Genomic DNA, 14,776 nt, shown 5'->3' with positions numbered 1-14,776 from the left:
GCTGCGATGACAACTTGCGGCGGCTATATAATTGCATGTGTGATTCCGGCTAACGTCCAAGGCAAGATGGCCGAGTGGTCTAAGGCGTAGCATTAAGGAAGATATTCTGACTGTTCAGGAAAACCTGCTATCTTCGGGCGTGGGTTCGAATCCCACTCTTGTCACCATTCTTTTTTTTCTAGTGGAATAGAGGTGTGGGAGGTGCACTTTTTGCAGCCTGTGCGTCCGGACATTGAGCGCAAGAAGGCAGAGCACGACAGGAGCATCATTGAAGCGTGACTGGCTCACGACTCGCAGCAAAGTCGGGCGCAGAAACGACGGAGATGCGGGAAAGTATGCTTTTGGTTTCGAGTACAAATACAGATGCGCAGAGAGAGAGTCGTGGTGGTGATGAGAGCAGACCGGAGACAGACGCAACCCTGTACAGAACGGGGCTGAGCGGGGCTGAATGTCAAATGTGTCGGATGATGGGGCAGGAAAAGACAGAAATCGTTGGCAGCAACTAGCTGCGAGGCGATTGAGCCAGCCTCCTGTCCTCGTCCTGCTGCTCCTTGATCCTTCGCTTCTGGAGCATGTCGCCGATGACGGATCGGTAGTAGGTGCCGTCGAAGCCATTCGCGTCCATCCTTGGGTATTCTGGCAGACCGAACTTGCCCTTTCTCGACACACCACCTTCGCTTTCTGCTCCTACGAATACGTACGGACGCAGCTATTGGTTGGCACACAGAGGTAGCAAAGAGGTCGGTCAGCACATACAAGCCTGCGAAATTGTACTGAGAGCGGGGTGGACTTACCTTGGTCTCAGCCAGACCTGGAGGGACGACATAGTTGGGAACCCTTGCCTCGTCGATTCGCTTCGTCTTGAGGTGCCAGTATCGTTCGTTGCCGTTCTTGTCGAGCAGCTGCCTACCGCGAGGATCTGCGGTTGCGATACGTTTGCGCACCATGATGTTGCCTGTGCGTGTACCCTTGTAGAAGTCGCGGTTGGCCTTCTTGGAGTTGAGCGGCAATCGGCTCGCTTTGGAGCATGCCACCTGTGTTGGCTTGAACATCTTGGCGGAAGTTCTATCAGGTGAGTCGACACGCTCGTTCGCAATGCGCTGTAGTACTATATCAGCTTCGAGTGCCTAGTGGAGGCCCTTCTGTCTTTGTCGGGTGTCACCTGGAAATGGTAAAGGTACAGATACGATGATGAGAAGAATGCCATGCGAGGTTGAACAAAAAAGTGATAGCTGCTCGGAACCGGGAGGAGGGCCGCTGTTTTCTCAATTTGTTAGGCCGTCGAAGGTATCGCGCGTTATGCTTGAAATCGCGTTGGTGGCGCGGTGCGATCTGGTTGAAATCGGTGACTTTTGGTGGACTGAAGCGAAGAATTGAGAAATTTTTAGACGAAACGCACACAAATTTTCTCTTTCAACGTGCCTTTCTCGTTCCAAAATTTTACTGGTTGCAGCGACGTACAAATCGATCTTTGCTCGATTCCAACGCTCGAACCACGAAAGCGCAGCAGAAGCAGCTTCAACAGTGACAGATAGGACAGCCAAAGACGCCGTCAGCAGGCAGCATTCCTTCTCATCCGCAGTCGAACCGACTGGACCAACTCAAGCACGCACCCTGCCGTCATCGCAGCTTCTTCTCCACCACCACCTCTCTCCCCCTCCATTGCCGCAGATACGTTCGTTTTCGTCCCGTACTGCGTACCGTTTCTATCGTCCCTTCCATAGTACAACAGGCCTGTTCCTTCCCATCGGACAAGCTGGCTTGCCGTTCTAGGTCATTCCCCTGGAACCTGACACTCGAGACTCGTATCGTCAAGTCGTCTCGTCTTCCTTCTTCAAAAGTGCGCCATTCACTTGCCGTGCACGAACAACAGTCGAGCCAAGTGGTCCTAACTCACAGCGCTAGCTGAACCGCACATCATGCCTCCCGTCTCTGCTTCCAAGGCCAAGCGTCAGGCCGAGAAGGCCGCCAAGGCTGCGGCCAAGGGCGACAAGTCGTCCAAGTCCTCCTCCAAGTCTGGCACCACCAACGGCACCTCCGAGACTCCCATGACCAACCTCTCGGCCAACTCGTCCGTCGAGGAGCTCAACATGAAAAAGCTTGCCATCGCCACAGAACGCAACGCCTCCGGTGTCATCACCTCGGACAAGCAGTCCCGTGATATCCACATCGACAACTTCACCATGTCCTTCCACGGCCGTCTGCTCATCGACACCGCCACCATCAACCTCAACTACGGCCAGCGTTACGGTCTTCTCGGTGAGAACGGTTCCGGAAAGACCACCTTCCTTGCCGCTCTGGCTGAGCGTGACGTCGAGATCCCCGAGCACATTGACATCCACATTGTCTCGGGTGAGGCCGAGCCTTCGGACACCAACGCCGTCGACTACGTCGTCGAGGCTGCCAAGCGCAAGGTGGCCAAGCTCGAGAAGGACATCGAGGAGCTCTCGGTGGCCGACGAGATCGACGAGGTGGCGCTCGAGATGAAGTACGAGGAGCTCGAGGAGCTCGACCCGAGCACCTTCGAGACCAAGGCTGGTATGATTCTTCACGGTCTCGGTTTCTCGACCGAGATGATGAAGAAGCCCACCAAGGACATGTCTGGTGGTTGGAGGATGCGTGTCACCCTCGCCAAGGCGCTCTTCATCAAGCCCCACTTGCTCCTGCTCGACGAGCCCACCAACCACTTGGACCTGGAGGCCGTCGTGTGGCTCGAGGCGTACCTCTCCACGTACAACCACATTCTCGTGCTCACCTCGCACTCGGCTGATTTCATGGACACGGTCTGCACCAACATCCTCGACCTCACTCCTCAGAAGAAGTTCTTGACCTACGGTGGTAACTACACGACCTACGTGCGAACCAAGGAGGAGAACGAGACCAACCAGATGAAGGCGTACGCCAAGCAGCAGGAGGAGATTGCGCACATCAAGAAGTTCATCGCTTCCGCCGGTACCTACGCCAACTTGGTCAAGCAGGCCAAGTCGAAGCAGAAGATCATCGACAAGATGGAGGCGGCCGGTCTCATCGAGGCTGTGTGGGCGCCCAAGCCGCTGCGCTTCAACTTTGAGGATGTGCGCAAGATGCCTCCTCCCATCATTGCTTTCAGCGACGTCGCCTTCTCGTACAGCGGCGAGAAGAAGGACTACCTGTACAAGGACCTCAGCTTTGGTATCGACATGGACTCGAGGGTGGCCATTGTGGGTCAGAACGGTACGGGCAAGTCGACGTTGCTCAACCTCATCACTGGTGCGCTCAACCCGGTCGAGGGCACCGTGCAGCGCCACGCGGGTCTGAAGCTGGGCAAGTATTCGCAGCACTCTGCGGACCAGTTGCCGTACGACAAGTCGCCGCTCGAATACATGGAGTCCAAGTACAAGGAGAAGTTCCCGGACAAGGACCTGCAGTTCTGGCGTGGCCAGCTGGGACGCTTCGGTCTCTCGGGTGCGCATCAGACGGCGCCCATCCGTACGCTCTCGGACGGTCTGCGCAACCGTGTCGTCTTCTCGCAGCTCGCCATGGAACAGCCTCACATCTTGCTGCTCGACGAACCCACTAACCACTTGGACATGGGCTCGATCGACGCACTCGCCCAGGCGATCAAGGTGTTCGAGGGTGGTGTCGTGATCGTCTCGCACGACTTCCGATTGATCAGCCAGGTGGCGCAGGACCTGTGGGAAGTCAAGGACAGGAAGATTGTCAACCTCTCGACACAGGACGTCAGCATCCAGGATTACAAGAAGAAGCTCGTCAAGGCATCTGCAGAGGCCATCGAGAGGGCCAAGCTCTTTGCCAAGGGCAAGGCCTAAGCTTCTTCCGCCGTTGGTTCCCCTTTTTCAGTTGTGTCATGTTTCTTTTATTGCAACCCAAAACAAAGTGCATCTTCAGTGTCTGCGTGGTCGAGTTTGCGAGTGTTGTCTTTGAGTTTGTGACGGGCGCGCTAGGCCCCAAGACACAAAACACACGTTCACAAGCCACTCCGCTCGCGTGGTGATGTATGTCAAATTGCTAGTAAGATTGCCTCGAAGGTGCATCACCTCTGACCAATGCACTCGGGTCCCAAGACGCCCATTTCGACCCATCTTTCGATCAAATCGCACACGCCCGGATAACCCTGACCTCTCTCCGCCGTGGGACTCTGTCCACCCCCACTAGCGCCGCTGTACCTAAAATCCCTGTAATCAAACAGCCTATTTTCGCTGCCAAAGGCGATGAAGTGGGCGAACAAACTATTGAAGTGTCCCTCACAGCACAGATGCACCAGGTACTGGTACTGTGCGTGATACACATGGGCAAAGACCCTCAGTAGCTGTTTGTAGATGTGTTTGCAAGTTGTCAAGAAGGTTGGGGGGAAATCGCGCGATGCTTTGGTGGGAAAGGTTGCTTCGTCACCCAAAAGACCTCCGACCCAGGTCATGACGTAGTCGATGTACTGCGGTGCGGGAAGTTTGACCTGTTTGCGATTCTGATCGATCCACGTATAGTCCAAACCGGGACCGGCTGACATGGTAGGGTTGGCGATGGGAGTGCAGAACTCGGTGAGAACGCCGTAGAACTGGTTGAGGTTGTTGAAAAAGTCAAAGAGGTTGACGGCGATCCATTCTTTTGGGTCGACGTATTTGGGGACCGAAGAGATGGTTTTGAGCGATCCTTTGACGAGGGAGGAGCCGACGAAGGGTTGACAGAGGTAGAGCGGCTTGCCGTTCGCACCGAGTGATGTGGTGGGCGAGCTGGGCGAACGAGAGTAGGACGAGTGGTTGGCGTTCAAGGAGGACGGGTCGAAGGTGGGCATGTTCGGGTGTGTAGGGGATTTCTTGGGCCGTGATGAACGACCCATGGATCGACCTAATGAGTTGAAGAATGACATCTCCACTGATGGACGTCTAAAAGATCGAGCTGCGTTGTCAAGCTGTCGAGGAAGGAAGAGCGAGCGTGATTCTGGACCAAGTCACGGATCAAGCCCGTCGAGAGTTCGAGATGTTTCGAGGAGTCAAGTTTCGTTGGGGCAGCGTATCTGCAATTCCAGCAGAGTGAAGGCTTGAAAGAGCTTAATGGCGTTCGAACGCTTGAGCGAAGATGCGTTTTGGTTGGAGATGATGATCGATGATGAGCAAGAGGAGACGGAAGGAAGGAGGGACCTTCGAGAGCGCGAGCTGGGATTGAAATGGTTGCCAAAGCGCGGCACGGCAGGCGCGAGCAGCACAGCGCGCGGCGCAGGGCATGAGGCGCGGCTCCTTGCTTCGCTGTCGTTTCGCATTGCAAATCTCGATTCCATCTGACCCGATCTGCGATCTGTCCGGGAAGAACATCAAACACGCACTGACGCGGCTTTTCAACCGAGCGGCCTCGGCTGATCTTGTGTTGGTGCATGCAAGGCGCTTAGCTTGACCCGCTCCACATACAACACTCCTCGACTCAGCTTTCCGTTCAGCATCCTCTCGACTCAGCCTCTTCCTCCTTCACTATCGACCCCATCATCAGATTACTCGTACCAACCTCTCCTTTGCGTGGTCGTCGCCCTCCCTCACCGACACAACATGATCACCGTCATCACCGAGGATGACCGCACCTTCCCCATCGATGTCGACGCCAGCATCGAGCTCGAAAACCTCAAAGCCTTGCTAGAGGTCGATTCCAACATCCCTCCCAATCAGCAGCAGCTCCTATACGGAGGCAAGCTGCTCAGCGACGACAAAGCAACGCTTGCAAGCTGCGGAGTGGCGAACGATGACCTGCTGATCCTGCGGGATCTTCGTCAGGCATCCTCTTCCGCGGCTGGCTCCTCCTCTACGGCCGCCGGGCAAAGAACTGCTGCCCCACCGGCATCAGAAGAGCAAGCAGCCGAGCAGCTGCGTCAACAGATCCTTGCCGACCCCAACGCCCTCTCCATGCTCCGCAGCAACAATCCGCAGCTCGCGGATGCAGCCGCTAATTCTCCCTCCCGCTTCCTGCAGATGCTCCGTGCCCAACGCTCCGCCATGGAATCCCAAGATTCCGAGCTGAACGACATCACCGACGAGTTCGACATCGACGCCCAACGGCGGATCGAAGAGAACATCCGCCAGCAGCGCGTGATGGAGAACCTCGAGCACGCCATGGAGTACTCCCCTGAATCCTTCGGTCGGGTCACCATGCTCTACGTCGACTGCAAGGTCAACGGTACGCATGTCAAAGCCTTTGTCGATTCGGGAGCCCAAGCGACCATCATGTCGCCCGAATGCGCCGAGAAGTGCGGCATCATGCGGCTGCTCGATACGCGCTTTGCGGGCATCGCCCGGGGTGTAGGCACGGCCAAGATCCTCGGTCGTGTCCATTCGACCCAGCTGCAGCTCGGAAAGGGATTGTTCTTGCCATGCAGCTTTACCATCATGGAGGGCAAAGGTGTGGACATGCTGTTTGGGTTGGACATGCTGAGGAGGTACCAGGCGACGATCGATCTGGGTAAGAACGCGCTGGTGATCCAGGGAGAGGAGATCCGGTTTTTGGACGAACATGAGCTTCCTGCTGAGGCGAACGCAGAGTATGAGATGGACGAAGAGGGCAAGCCGAGACCGGTAGCGGGGAAAGGGGAGGGCGGGACGTCAGCGTTGGGTGCGGCGAGTGCGAATGCTAATGCTGCGGCTAAAGCGACTGCTGCTGCGGCGGGGGCGAAGTTCCCGGGTGCTGGACAGGCGGTAGGTGCAGCCGGAGCGAGTGCGAGCAGACCACAGGGTAGCGAGGAACACTTTGATTCGCATGGGTGGAGCTTCAGCCATCCGAGCAGTCAGGCGCAGCCGCAAGCCGCCGCGACCAATGCTGCTCCTGCAGGAGGAGCTTCGAGTGGAGCAGCATCGGGGGGATCGACCAACAAATGGCCAGCTGAATCCATCAAAGCACTGACCGATCTTGGCGCCTCGCCGCATCAAGCGGTGTCCTTCCTAGATGCTGCAGGGGGCAACGTCGAAGTCGCCGCGAGCTTGCTCTTCCAGCAATGAACAATACACGGACGACGCAATACGGAAACCCATCACCTCAGCCTTCTTCTCGCGTGTGCAAAGTGGTGTGATAATCTGAGAGCTGCTAGAGTACATTTCCCTCCTCCCACACTACTTGCCCTCCTCCTGTGGCTGCTGCGGCGGCTTCATTCCACCGGTGAAGAAGCCCCAAGTGTTCATCTTCATCTCCCTGATCTGCCTCTCCTGATCCTCCTTAGCCTGCTTCCTGAGCGCCTCTCCGTTCTCCTTCCAGTACTTCTGGTCTTCCAAATACGCCTGGACATAGCGTTCGCGCTCTGTGTCGTAGAACGTCTTATCCGCAGGAAGCCCAGCATTGGCGCCGCGGGCAACACCGCTAAAGACCGAGCCGAACTTGCCCATCCTCTCCATCCTCGCCTTGTTCTCGACCAGCTCGCGTTCGCGCGTTTCCGCCGCCCGTCGTGCGTGCTCCGATGGGATGTGCGTTCCGGCATACGACTGAAGCGTCCGCCTCACATCTTCGATGTTGTAGATCCCAATCGCCTCGAAAAAGGGTACCAACCCGACCAGGTCTCGATCGGTCTTGTCTCCTGTCCACGGCTTCACCAGCAACCCATTCGCCGGGTGCAGGTGGAACGAATCCGGATTGGTATCCACCACCACGACCTTGGACAAATCGCGATTGAGATGGTCCAAATCCTTCACCAACTTGCCATCCACGGTGCGGCACGATTCGCGGAACAACGTGTAGGCAATATACCTACGATCCGGATCGAGCTTCTCGATGATGGGTCCTGCAGTGAAAAACGGCTGCGTGGTGAAGAGTACGATCTCGAACCAGGTGGATAGGTAACCGAGGAAGTAGTCCAATCCAGGACGTTTGGCCGTCCGCCATCCGTGCTCACGCGACCACTCGGAGTGCACCAACAGATCGTCCAGATCGATCACCATGGTGTACGGTCGACCGTAGGGGAAGGGGAGGGGATCGGGGAGGAGCTGGTCGAAGACGGGCTTGTTGAGGTCTTCGTACATGGCGTTGAGACGGAGCTTGATGCGACCGAGGAAGGAAGAGGCATCGGGAGAGTCGGCGAAGCGAGAGGCTTCCAGGTCGTTGTCCCACGGACGACCGAGGTTGTACGCCGAGAGACCGGCACCGATCAGGACGAAACCGGCGAGGATGCGAACGGTGTTCTGACGACGTCGCTCGATGGACGACATGCTGCGGGCACCCGTTTTGGCTTTGGCCCCCGTGCTACCGCCCTTGCCTGCGCCGGACTTGGAAGCAGACTCAGCATCTTCGAGGAGTTGGACGGCGGATGTGTCAAGGTCGAAGGCAGAAGAGCCTTTGCGTGGTTCGATCTTGGATTCTGCTTCGGCGGGTGTAGGTGGAGCATCTGGTTCCGAGACAGACTTCTCTGAGGGTTCGGCTGGTTTTGGCGATGCTGGAGACGGCGTCGGCGTTGGTGTCGATCGCGACTTCTTGGGGGCTAACGAGGAAGAGGATGTGCCCAGGAAACGAATGGAGGAGGATGCGAGGACGACAGTCCGGGGTATCGCCTGAGCCCGAGGGGTCATAGGTGTGCGAGCGACGGCACGAATGGCATGCCTCGCGGCAACGTTGAGCACCATTTTGTGTCGTGCGTTCTCCGTCAGGATCTGTGGAGTGTCGTGTACGTCGACGATGAGGATCGTGATGGAGGAAGAAAGAAGAGACCAAAGTGGAGAAGCGGAAGGAATAACGCACGCCAAGCTGAGAAGAAAACCGGCCGTTGTCAGCAGTTGCCCATCGCATCACACAGCCAAATTTTAAGAAGAAATCCTCAAAAACCAATCTCAACAGCAGATCAGTCTCTTGTTGCCGAGATCACCTATTGGACAGCTCTCTCTCTCTCTCCTTTGTGGACCCTTTCTGCTACCCTCTTCCTTCTCACACCATCTCACACACCTCAAACAGCAATCATGGCGGCCTACATCCCCCCGTCCTTTGGTCAACCAGGCGTAAGTATCTCCTACCGACCCAAGCAGCTTGCCCCCACCTCCTCTAGCCCAACCGCCGGCGTGCCGATCATCACCGTCGCCGTACCACCCGCGTCGATCCACCACATCTTTGCGCACCGTCAATGGCGAGCAGGCATGCTCATGAGCGACGCCCTCTTCTCGTCCGCTTTCCCCGTTGCCGATCGCGCCATCCTCGAACTTGGCGCTGGCACCGGTCTGCCGTGCATCACCGCCGCCCTCGTGGGCACCGCCAAGGTGGTGGTTGCGAGCGACTATGACGAGCCTCTGCTCATCAAGGAGCTTCGTGACAATGTCAGACGCAACCTGCCGGAGGAAGAGCAGAGGAGGAGGTGCAAGGTCACCGGACACATCTGGGGGAAGGACACGGAGGAGCTGCTGGATTGCCTGCCAAGAGGGACAGACAGGTTCGATTCGATTCTTCTGGCAGATTGCCTGTGGGACCCGCTCAGTCATGCGGATCTGCTCAAGACGGTGGTCAAGGTGCTGGCACGGGAGAAGGGCGCAAGGGTCAATGTGATTGCGGGGCTGCATACAGGTCGGGAGAAGGTGACTTCTTTCATTCGAAGGGCGTACCGCGCCGGACTGAGGTTGGCGCCTGTGGAGCGACCTGATGTCTGGCCATCACTGTCGGAAGAGGCGGCGGCGATGGAAGACCCAGATGTGGGAAGAGCAGGCAACGAAGCGTTCGCTCACGCCAGCGATCGCATCCTCGAGCTCGAAGTCTGCGGCAACACTCCCGTCCAGCAGTCGACCACAGACGCAGCGGACACCGGTGGGCACGACACCGTCGAAGGCACATCGAGTGATGAGGACGAGCCAAGACTCACAGGCAACAGGCGGAAGTTCCTCGTCGAAGGCTACGGAGAGGAGACCGAGGGCGACGTCAAGCTCCGCAATCGCTGGTTGACAGTGTGGAGCTTGGAATGGGCTGCGGCCTGAGCCTCCTTTCCGGCCACGCAGGCAGCAATGGGAGCATCCAAGTATCGTCACACTCCAGGACAGAATGTTGACTGTGCTTGCCTTTTCTGCCGCCTCTGGGAACAGTCGCTCATCCTGATGGCTGTAGGGAGACGATCGGTGCTGACTTCGAGCGCGAGATTTGCCAGTCGAGCGACAAGAGGATTGGCGACACGCAGCACGTCACCTGTGATGCCTCGTCATCTTGTCATCTCGCCGATGCGATCCTCTATGCTCGGTCTCCGCGCGCTCAGCACAACCGTCCCGCGCCTCAACAGCACACCGCCGTCCACCGCCTCCACTGCACCCACTGCACCCACACCCGCCGTCGCCGCCGCACCGGAGGGCAGCAGCGTCCTAGCAACCTACGAAGGGCCTCTCGCACGCACCTTTACACGTCTCAAGCTCTTCTCCCTCGGCTCCCTGGGTCTGGCCTCGATCCTCACGCCCATCCTCCTCCTCGCGCCCGGTGAAATTTCCCTCGCGGGTCGGGTTGGGTTGTCCATCACAGCTCTCGCGACATCGGGCGTATCGACCGCGCTCATTGCGTGGATTGGTACGCCGTACGTTGGCTCCATGCGTCTACTGAAGCGGGACGGGAAGGTGGGCATGGAGCTCAACACGGTCTCGTGGAGATTGCGGCCGCAGCGGACTTTGGTGTACGAACCCACGTTTTTGAGACCGACCAGTCGGCCTTTTGCCGCGTGGGAGATCGCCAATAGCGCACCGACCGTCACCCTCGGGCAGGGAGAAAGTGTGGAGAAGCTCGTAGCAGAGACATTCGATGTCAAGTCCGGGGCGAGTCTGGGCAAGTGGATTGCGAAATGGGATGGTAGTGCTCGGTCGAAGGACGGCGAGGAATGGAAGGCGGTGGGAAGGGTCGAGGTCAAGGGTAGGCCAACGAGATACTTCAATGTTCACGAGGAGCTGCTGGGGGACGATTGGCAGGTGTTGGGATGATCAATTCAAGGAAGTAGCACACATGGTATTCTGTGTGATTGTGTATTTGATCCGCACATCGATGTCAGCTCCGGGACCAGTGAACGTTGGTGCCTGCTAGCTTCGCAACACCTCTTGAGACGACCCACACACACCTCCATCACATGCGTTGATGACACGTTTGCACTGTTTTCATTACGAGTGACTCTCGCTCGTGGAAGTAGCACGGCCTTGGATGCATCCAAGACGCTTCGTCCCCGCCGGTCGTTCAAATCCTCATAAACCTCCTCTTGGTGAAAGCCAACCACCACTTGCTAGGAGTGCCATCGGCAAAGACCTTCTCTACCAATCTCGCGGCGCATTCCTGCCTGACCTGCGTCAGGTAGCTCCTCAAGGCCTCTGCGTCGGCCCTGCTCGCTGGGGGAGCATACAAACTGTTCAATGGGAAATTCGCATCTCCTGGTAGGGCAAAGGAGTCGACTGCAAACGTCTGGAGTTGCTTCATCGCCTCGTTGGTGCTCCACGGCACCTTGCTCGCCGCGATTTTTGTCAGGCAGTCCGAGATGAACAGGATGAGGTAGATGAGCGTTCGATCGGCGGGACCCTTGATTTCGAAGTTGCGGAAGAGCGAGTTGGCGCGGAAGAGGTCGATGGATTCATCGATGATGTCGGGACGAGAGGGATCGATGGGTGGAGGCGCAGGTCCGCGAGTGCGAGACCGGATGGGAAGGACCGACATGTTGCCGATCAGACGCGTGTCCGGTTCCTCGTTATAGGACGAGTGGTAAGCCTGTAGAGGGTTAGCAGCAAGAAGAACAGAAAGCGACAACGGATCGAAGGAGGGAGTCAGAAAAAGTCGGAACGACAGGATGGGACGAGCTTTTGTTCGCTCCAGTCGACGAGATACGTACTGGCATGACGGAAGCTTGTTTACCGGGTTTGCAGACTTAGTTGGAGCGGATGCGATCGATCTGGTTGAGAGTGCAGTGCCGGAGGCTTGGAGTCGACGGACGATGCGCAGAGTGAGGTGGAGCCTATTCGATGCGATAGGAGGGACGTTTGCGATCCGACAACGTTGGGAGAAGAAGGAGGACTCGACGGATGATGGTGGAAGGTGTCATGCTGCGTGAGGCACATCTCTCTCCACTTTCTCAGCGGCTGTGCCGTCAGAAGTGCCGATTTCTGGATGGCTCGACCACGCATCGCCGCTGCAAAAATTCCGACTCTGTTCGATTCGCACTTCTTCACAAATCTGCCAAAAGCGCACCGGCAGCTTCTTCCCCGCTCTTGACCGTCGACCGTCTTGCTTCGTCTCAACCTTCTTTACCTTGCACTCTATCCTTCTACATCACCTCGCTTCACTCCCAAGTTATCGTCAAGATGAGCGCAATCACAGCTCAGGTCCACATCGATACCTCCACCAGCTCCTCAAAGGCACTACCCACCACACCCATCCCGCTCACCAACCCCACCTCCAACACCCTCACACCAAGCACGGAGCTTCGCATCCCTCTCGCTCCCTCAGCAAACAACAAACCACAACAGCTATCCGATCTGGCAGATGCAATGGACACTACAAGGGCGAGCTTGAACCAGGTTTTGACGGCATGGAAGGACTGGGCCGGTAAGGAAGATGCCAGCCGAACGAACGAAGAGGAGGACGGAGAGGAGGATGAGGACGAGGAGGAGTAGCGCTTCAGACAGACGCATCAAGATCTCGCGACGACAAAAACGAAGAACATACGAGACGATACCCAGGTTCGGCAGTTCCCCCTTGTCCTTTACCATCAATGCGACCATCAACTGCATCATTTCTCAGCGCAGATACGACTCAGAAGGAACACCCTTCGCACGGGGGAGAGGACAACACGCGATACATTACATAGGAGTACAAAACAGGACGTAACAACTCGTTCGAAACCACTCAGACGGTGGCGGAGGCAGGCTCGAGGCTCACATCCGTAGCCAGAGCTGGGTCGATGTCGGCAGCCGCGGGTTCGGGCACCGCCGCCGCAACAGGAGCAGCAGCAGCGGCAGCGGCACCAGCAGCCGAAGTCTCAGCCTCGACGCCAGCCTCGGCCTGCGCATCACCCGAGGCGCGCTGGTCCTCACCCTCGTCGTCGATCTCCTTCTTGGTGCGACGCGTGCGGATGGTGCGGATGATCTTGTCGAGCGACTCCTGCCAGCCGCCGCTCCAGCCTTCGGGCAGGTAGCGCGACTTGATCTGCGCAAACTGCTGCTTGAGCGTCTCTTCGGGCCACGACCACGATTCGAACGAGAGATCGGCCCATCGCACCGAGGCCTCGCTGATGCTGTCCTGGAAGTTGAGGCGCTGCAGCAGGATCAGGTCGTCCTCACCGGGAATCCACACGCTGTTGTCGAGCTCGGCACGCGTGGGGTGACGCTGAATCCCGCGGACGGCCTGCTGCGAAGCGTCGGCATCGCCATCCTCTCCCACGGTGCCGTAGTCGCGCCTCGGGTTGGTGCCGCTGCGGTCGACGCGCGATCGGATGTTGGAGAAGAGGTTCGAGTAGACCTTGTAGCTTCGCTTGTTGCCCATCATGTTGGCGATGGCCTTCCACGAGATGACCTCGCCCGGGTGCTCCTGCTTGTACTGCTCGAGAGCGGCGAGCACTGCCTTGTCCTCGTCGGCGGTCCAGGTGGGACCATCGGCCATCTCGTCCTTGACCTGCAGCTTGACGAAGCGCGAGAGCACATCCTGGTTCAGACGGCCCAGACGCTTGGCGACGGAAGCGGCGTCTTCGCGCATGACGCCCATGCGCTGGCGGATCTCAAAGTCCTCGGCGAGCGTGTAGCGGCCCTGTCGACGGAACTGCGACTTGTTGGTCCTGACGTGCAGACGCACCGCGATGTTGGGTCGGCCCTCGAGACGACCGGCGAGGTCCTTCCAGAGCTCGGTGTACATCTTCTCCCATCCCTTTTCGCGGTAGTTGTAGAGCAGCTCCTGGAAGTCATCCTCGGAGAGACCCTTAGTCTTCATGAATTCAGCGATGCCATTCTTGATCGTGTCCTGCTCCTCCTTGGTGAAGCGACCTTTTTGGTACTTGAGGCCGATGGTCCTCTCGAGCTTGGCGAGCATGTCGGAGGAGTAGACGCGTTCGACGAGGAGCTCGCGCTGCGAGAGGCCCTTGAGTTCCTCCATGGCAGCCTCTTCGGACATCTTGGCGCGTCGACCGCGTCGTTCGCCGCCCTCGCCAGCGTCGCGCTTGGGCTTCTTGGGCACCGAGGGCGCGTTGGGGTCCTTCTTGGGGCGGCCGCGCTTGCGCTTGATGGGCTCGCCGGTGATGGGGTCGACGCCAGCAGAGGTGCCGACGGCGGGGGCGGTCGCGTTGACAGCGGCCTGGGTGGGCTGGGCGACGGCGGTCTGCTCGGGAGCAGCCACCGCAGGAGCAAGCGCGGTGGTCTCAGCAACTGCGATCGAGCCATCGAGGGAAGGGTCGATGGGAAGACGCGTGGCGGACGCGACGGCCGAAACAGCCTGAGCAGCCGAGGCAGCGGCGACGGTGGCAGCATCCTTCTCGGCCTGCTCGCGCTCGAGACGTTCGGCCTCCTTGCGGTCCTTCTTCTCACGCTTGCGATCCGTCAAGCCAGCAGCGGCGCCATCGAGGGCCTCAGCTACGGCGTCGGCGTCAGCAGCGTCGGCGGCAGCGCCTTCGACAGCGACATTGTTGTTCTTCTTGTCCTTTTTCTGGGGCTTGACAGCCGCGACGGGCTGGGCTGCTGTAGGGGCAACCATCGTGTCTTGAAGCTGCTGCGTCGCGTGTCTTGCGTCTGATCAAGAGTCGCGAAGGCTGAGCTGTATGCTATGGAGCGAACCTAGTTGAGGGCCGCTACGGGGTGTTGGTGTCGCAGGTGGCTTCGAGAGCAACACGAACAAATCGCGAAAT

General features: G+C 58.1%; 10 protein-coding genes and 1 non-coding gene across 11 annotated transcripts; 6 read left to right on the top strand and 5 right to left on the bottom strand.

Moving 5' to 3' along the window:
* Positions 1 to 60: 60 nt before the first annotated feature.
* Positions 61 to 164, top strand: PSEUBRA_006503. Its single transcript has 2 exons — positions 61 to 98; positions 125 to 164. It is a non-coding gene; the product is annotated as a tRNA-Leu (tRNA).
* A 338-nt stretch (positions 165 to 502) lies between these two features.
* Positions 503 to 1,052, bottom strand: PSEUBRA_003945 (uncharacterized protein; the record flags this gene model as incomplete). The annotated part of the gene is made up of 2 exons (XM_016437504.1): positions 503 to 709; positions 795 to 1,052. 2 exons carry the CDS (start codon positions 1,050 to 1,052, stop codon positions 503 to 505), a joined length of 465 nt encoding a protein of 154 aa, XP_016291075.1.
* Positions 1,053 to 1,919: 867 nt separating this feature from the next.
* On the top strand, positions 1,920 to 3,809 carry PSEUBRA_003944 (ABC transporter-like protein; the record flags this gene model as incomplete). The annotated part of the gene is made up of 1 exon (XM_016437515.1): positions 1,920 to 3,809. One exon carries the CDS (start codon positions 1,920 to 1,922, stop codon positions 3,807 to 3,809), a length of 1,890 nt encoding a protein of 629 aa, XP_016291074.1.
* Positions 3,810 to 4,033: 224 nt separating this feature from the next.
* Positions 4,034 to 4,792, bottom strand: PSEUBRA_003943 (Mob1/phocein; the record flags this gene model as incomplete). The annotated part of the gene is made up of 1 exon (XM_016437506.1): positions 4,034 to 4,792. The coding sequence occupies one exon, from the start codon at positions 4,790 to 4,792 to the stop codon at positions 4,034 to 4,036; it is 759 nt and encodes a 252-aa protein (XP_016291073.1).
* A 745-nt stretch (positions 4,793 to 5,537) lies between these two features.
* PSEUBRA_003942 (Aspartic peptidase, DDI1-type) lies at positions 5,538 to 6,974 on the top strand (the record flags this gene model as incomplete). The annotated part of the gene is made up of 1 exon (XM_016437513.1): positions 5,538 to 6,974. The coding sequence occupies one exon, from the start codon at positions 5,538 to 5,540 to the stop codon at positions 6,972 to 6,974; it is 1,437 nt and encodes a 478-aa protein (XP_016291072.1).
* Positions 6,975 to 7,085: 111 nt separating this feature from the next.
* On the bottom strand, positions 7,086 to 8,582 carry PSEUBRA_003941 (NLI interacting factor; the record flags this gene model as incomplete). Its single annotated transcript, XM_016437493.1, has 1 exon — positions 7,086 to 8,582. One exon carries the CDS (start codon positions 8,580 to 8,582, stop codon positions 7,086 to 7,088), a length of 1,497 nt encoding a protein of 498 aa, XP_016291071.1.
* Positions 8,583 to 8,912: 330 nt separating this feature from the next.
* Positions 8,913 to 9,911, top strand: PSEUBRA_003940 (Nicotinamide N-methyltransferase-like protein; the record flags this gene model as incomplete). The annotated part of the gene is made up of 1 exon (XM_016437533.1): positions 8,913 to 9,911. One exon carries the CDS (start codon positions 8,913 to 8,915, stop codon positions 9,909 to 9,911), a length of 999 nt encoding a protein of 332 aa, XP_016291070.1.
* Positions 9,912 to 10,148: 237 nt separating this feature from the next.
* Positions 10,149 to 10,889, top strand: PSEUBRA_003939 (uncharacterized protein; the record flags this gene model as incomplete). Its single annotated transcript, XM_059465334.1, has 1 exon — positions 10,149 to 10,889. One exon carries the CDS (start codon positions 10,149 to 10,151, stop codon positions 10,887 to 10,889), a length of 741 nt encoding a protein of 246 aa, XP_059321465.1.
* Positions 10,890 to 11,136: 247 nt separating this feature from the next.
* Positions 11,137 to 11,785, bottom strand: PSEUBRA_003938 (ARP2/3 complex, 21kDa subunit (p21-Arc); the record flags this gene model as incomplete). The annotated part of the gene is made up of 2 exons (XM_016437501.1): positions 11,137 to 11,658; positions 11,780 to 11,785. The coding sequence occupies 2 exons, from the start codon at positions 11,783 to 11,785 to the stop codon at positions 11,137 to 11,139; spliced, it is 528 nt and encodes a 175-aa protein (XP_016291069.1).
* A 463-nt stretch (positions 11,786 to 12,248) lies between these two features.
* On the top strand, positions 12,249 to 12,560 carry PSEUBRA_003937 (uncharacterized protein; the record flags this gene model as incomplete). Its single annotated transcript, XM_016437516.1, has 1 exon — positions 12,249 to 12,560. The coding sequence occupies one exon, from the start codon at positions 12,249 to 12,251 to the stop codon at positions 12,558 to 12,560; it is 312 nt and encodes a 103-aa protein (XP_016291068.1).
* Positions 12,561 to 12,792: 232 nt separating this feature from the next.
* Positions 12,793 to 14,625, bottom strand: PSEUBRA_003936 (SANT/Myb domain protein; the record flags this gene model as incomplete). Its single annotated transcript, XM_016437500.1, has 1 exon — positions 12,793 to 14,625. The coding sequence occupies one exon, from the start codon at positions 14,623 to 14,625 to the stop codon at positions 12,793 to 12,795; it is 1,833 nt and encodes a 610-aa protein (XP_016291067.1).
* Between the last annotated feature and the right edge of the window lie 151 nt (positions 14,626 to 14,776).

This window comes from Kalmanozyma brasiliensis (assembly GCF_000497045.1).
Source record: "Kalmanozyma brasiliensis GHG001 unplaced genomic scaffold PSEUBRA_SCAF3, whole genome shotgun sequence".
In the NCBI taxonomy this organism is placed as follows: Eukaryota; Fungi; Basidiomycota; class Ustilaginomycetes; order Ustilaginales; genus Kalmanozyma; species Kalmanozyma brasiliensis.
The sequence above is the reverse complement of the archived record's forward strand: the minus strand, read 5'-3'. Positions and strand labels throughout refer to the sequence as shown.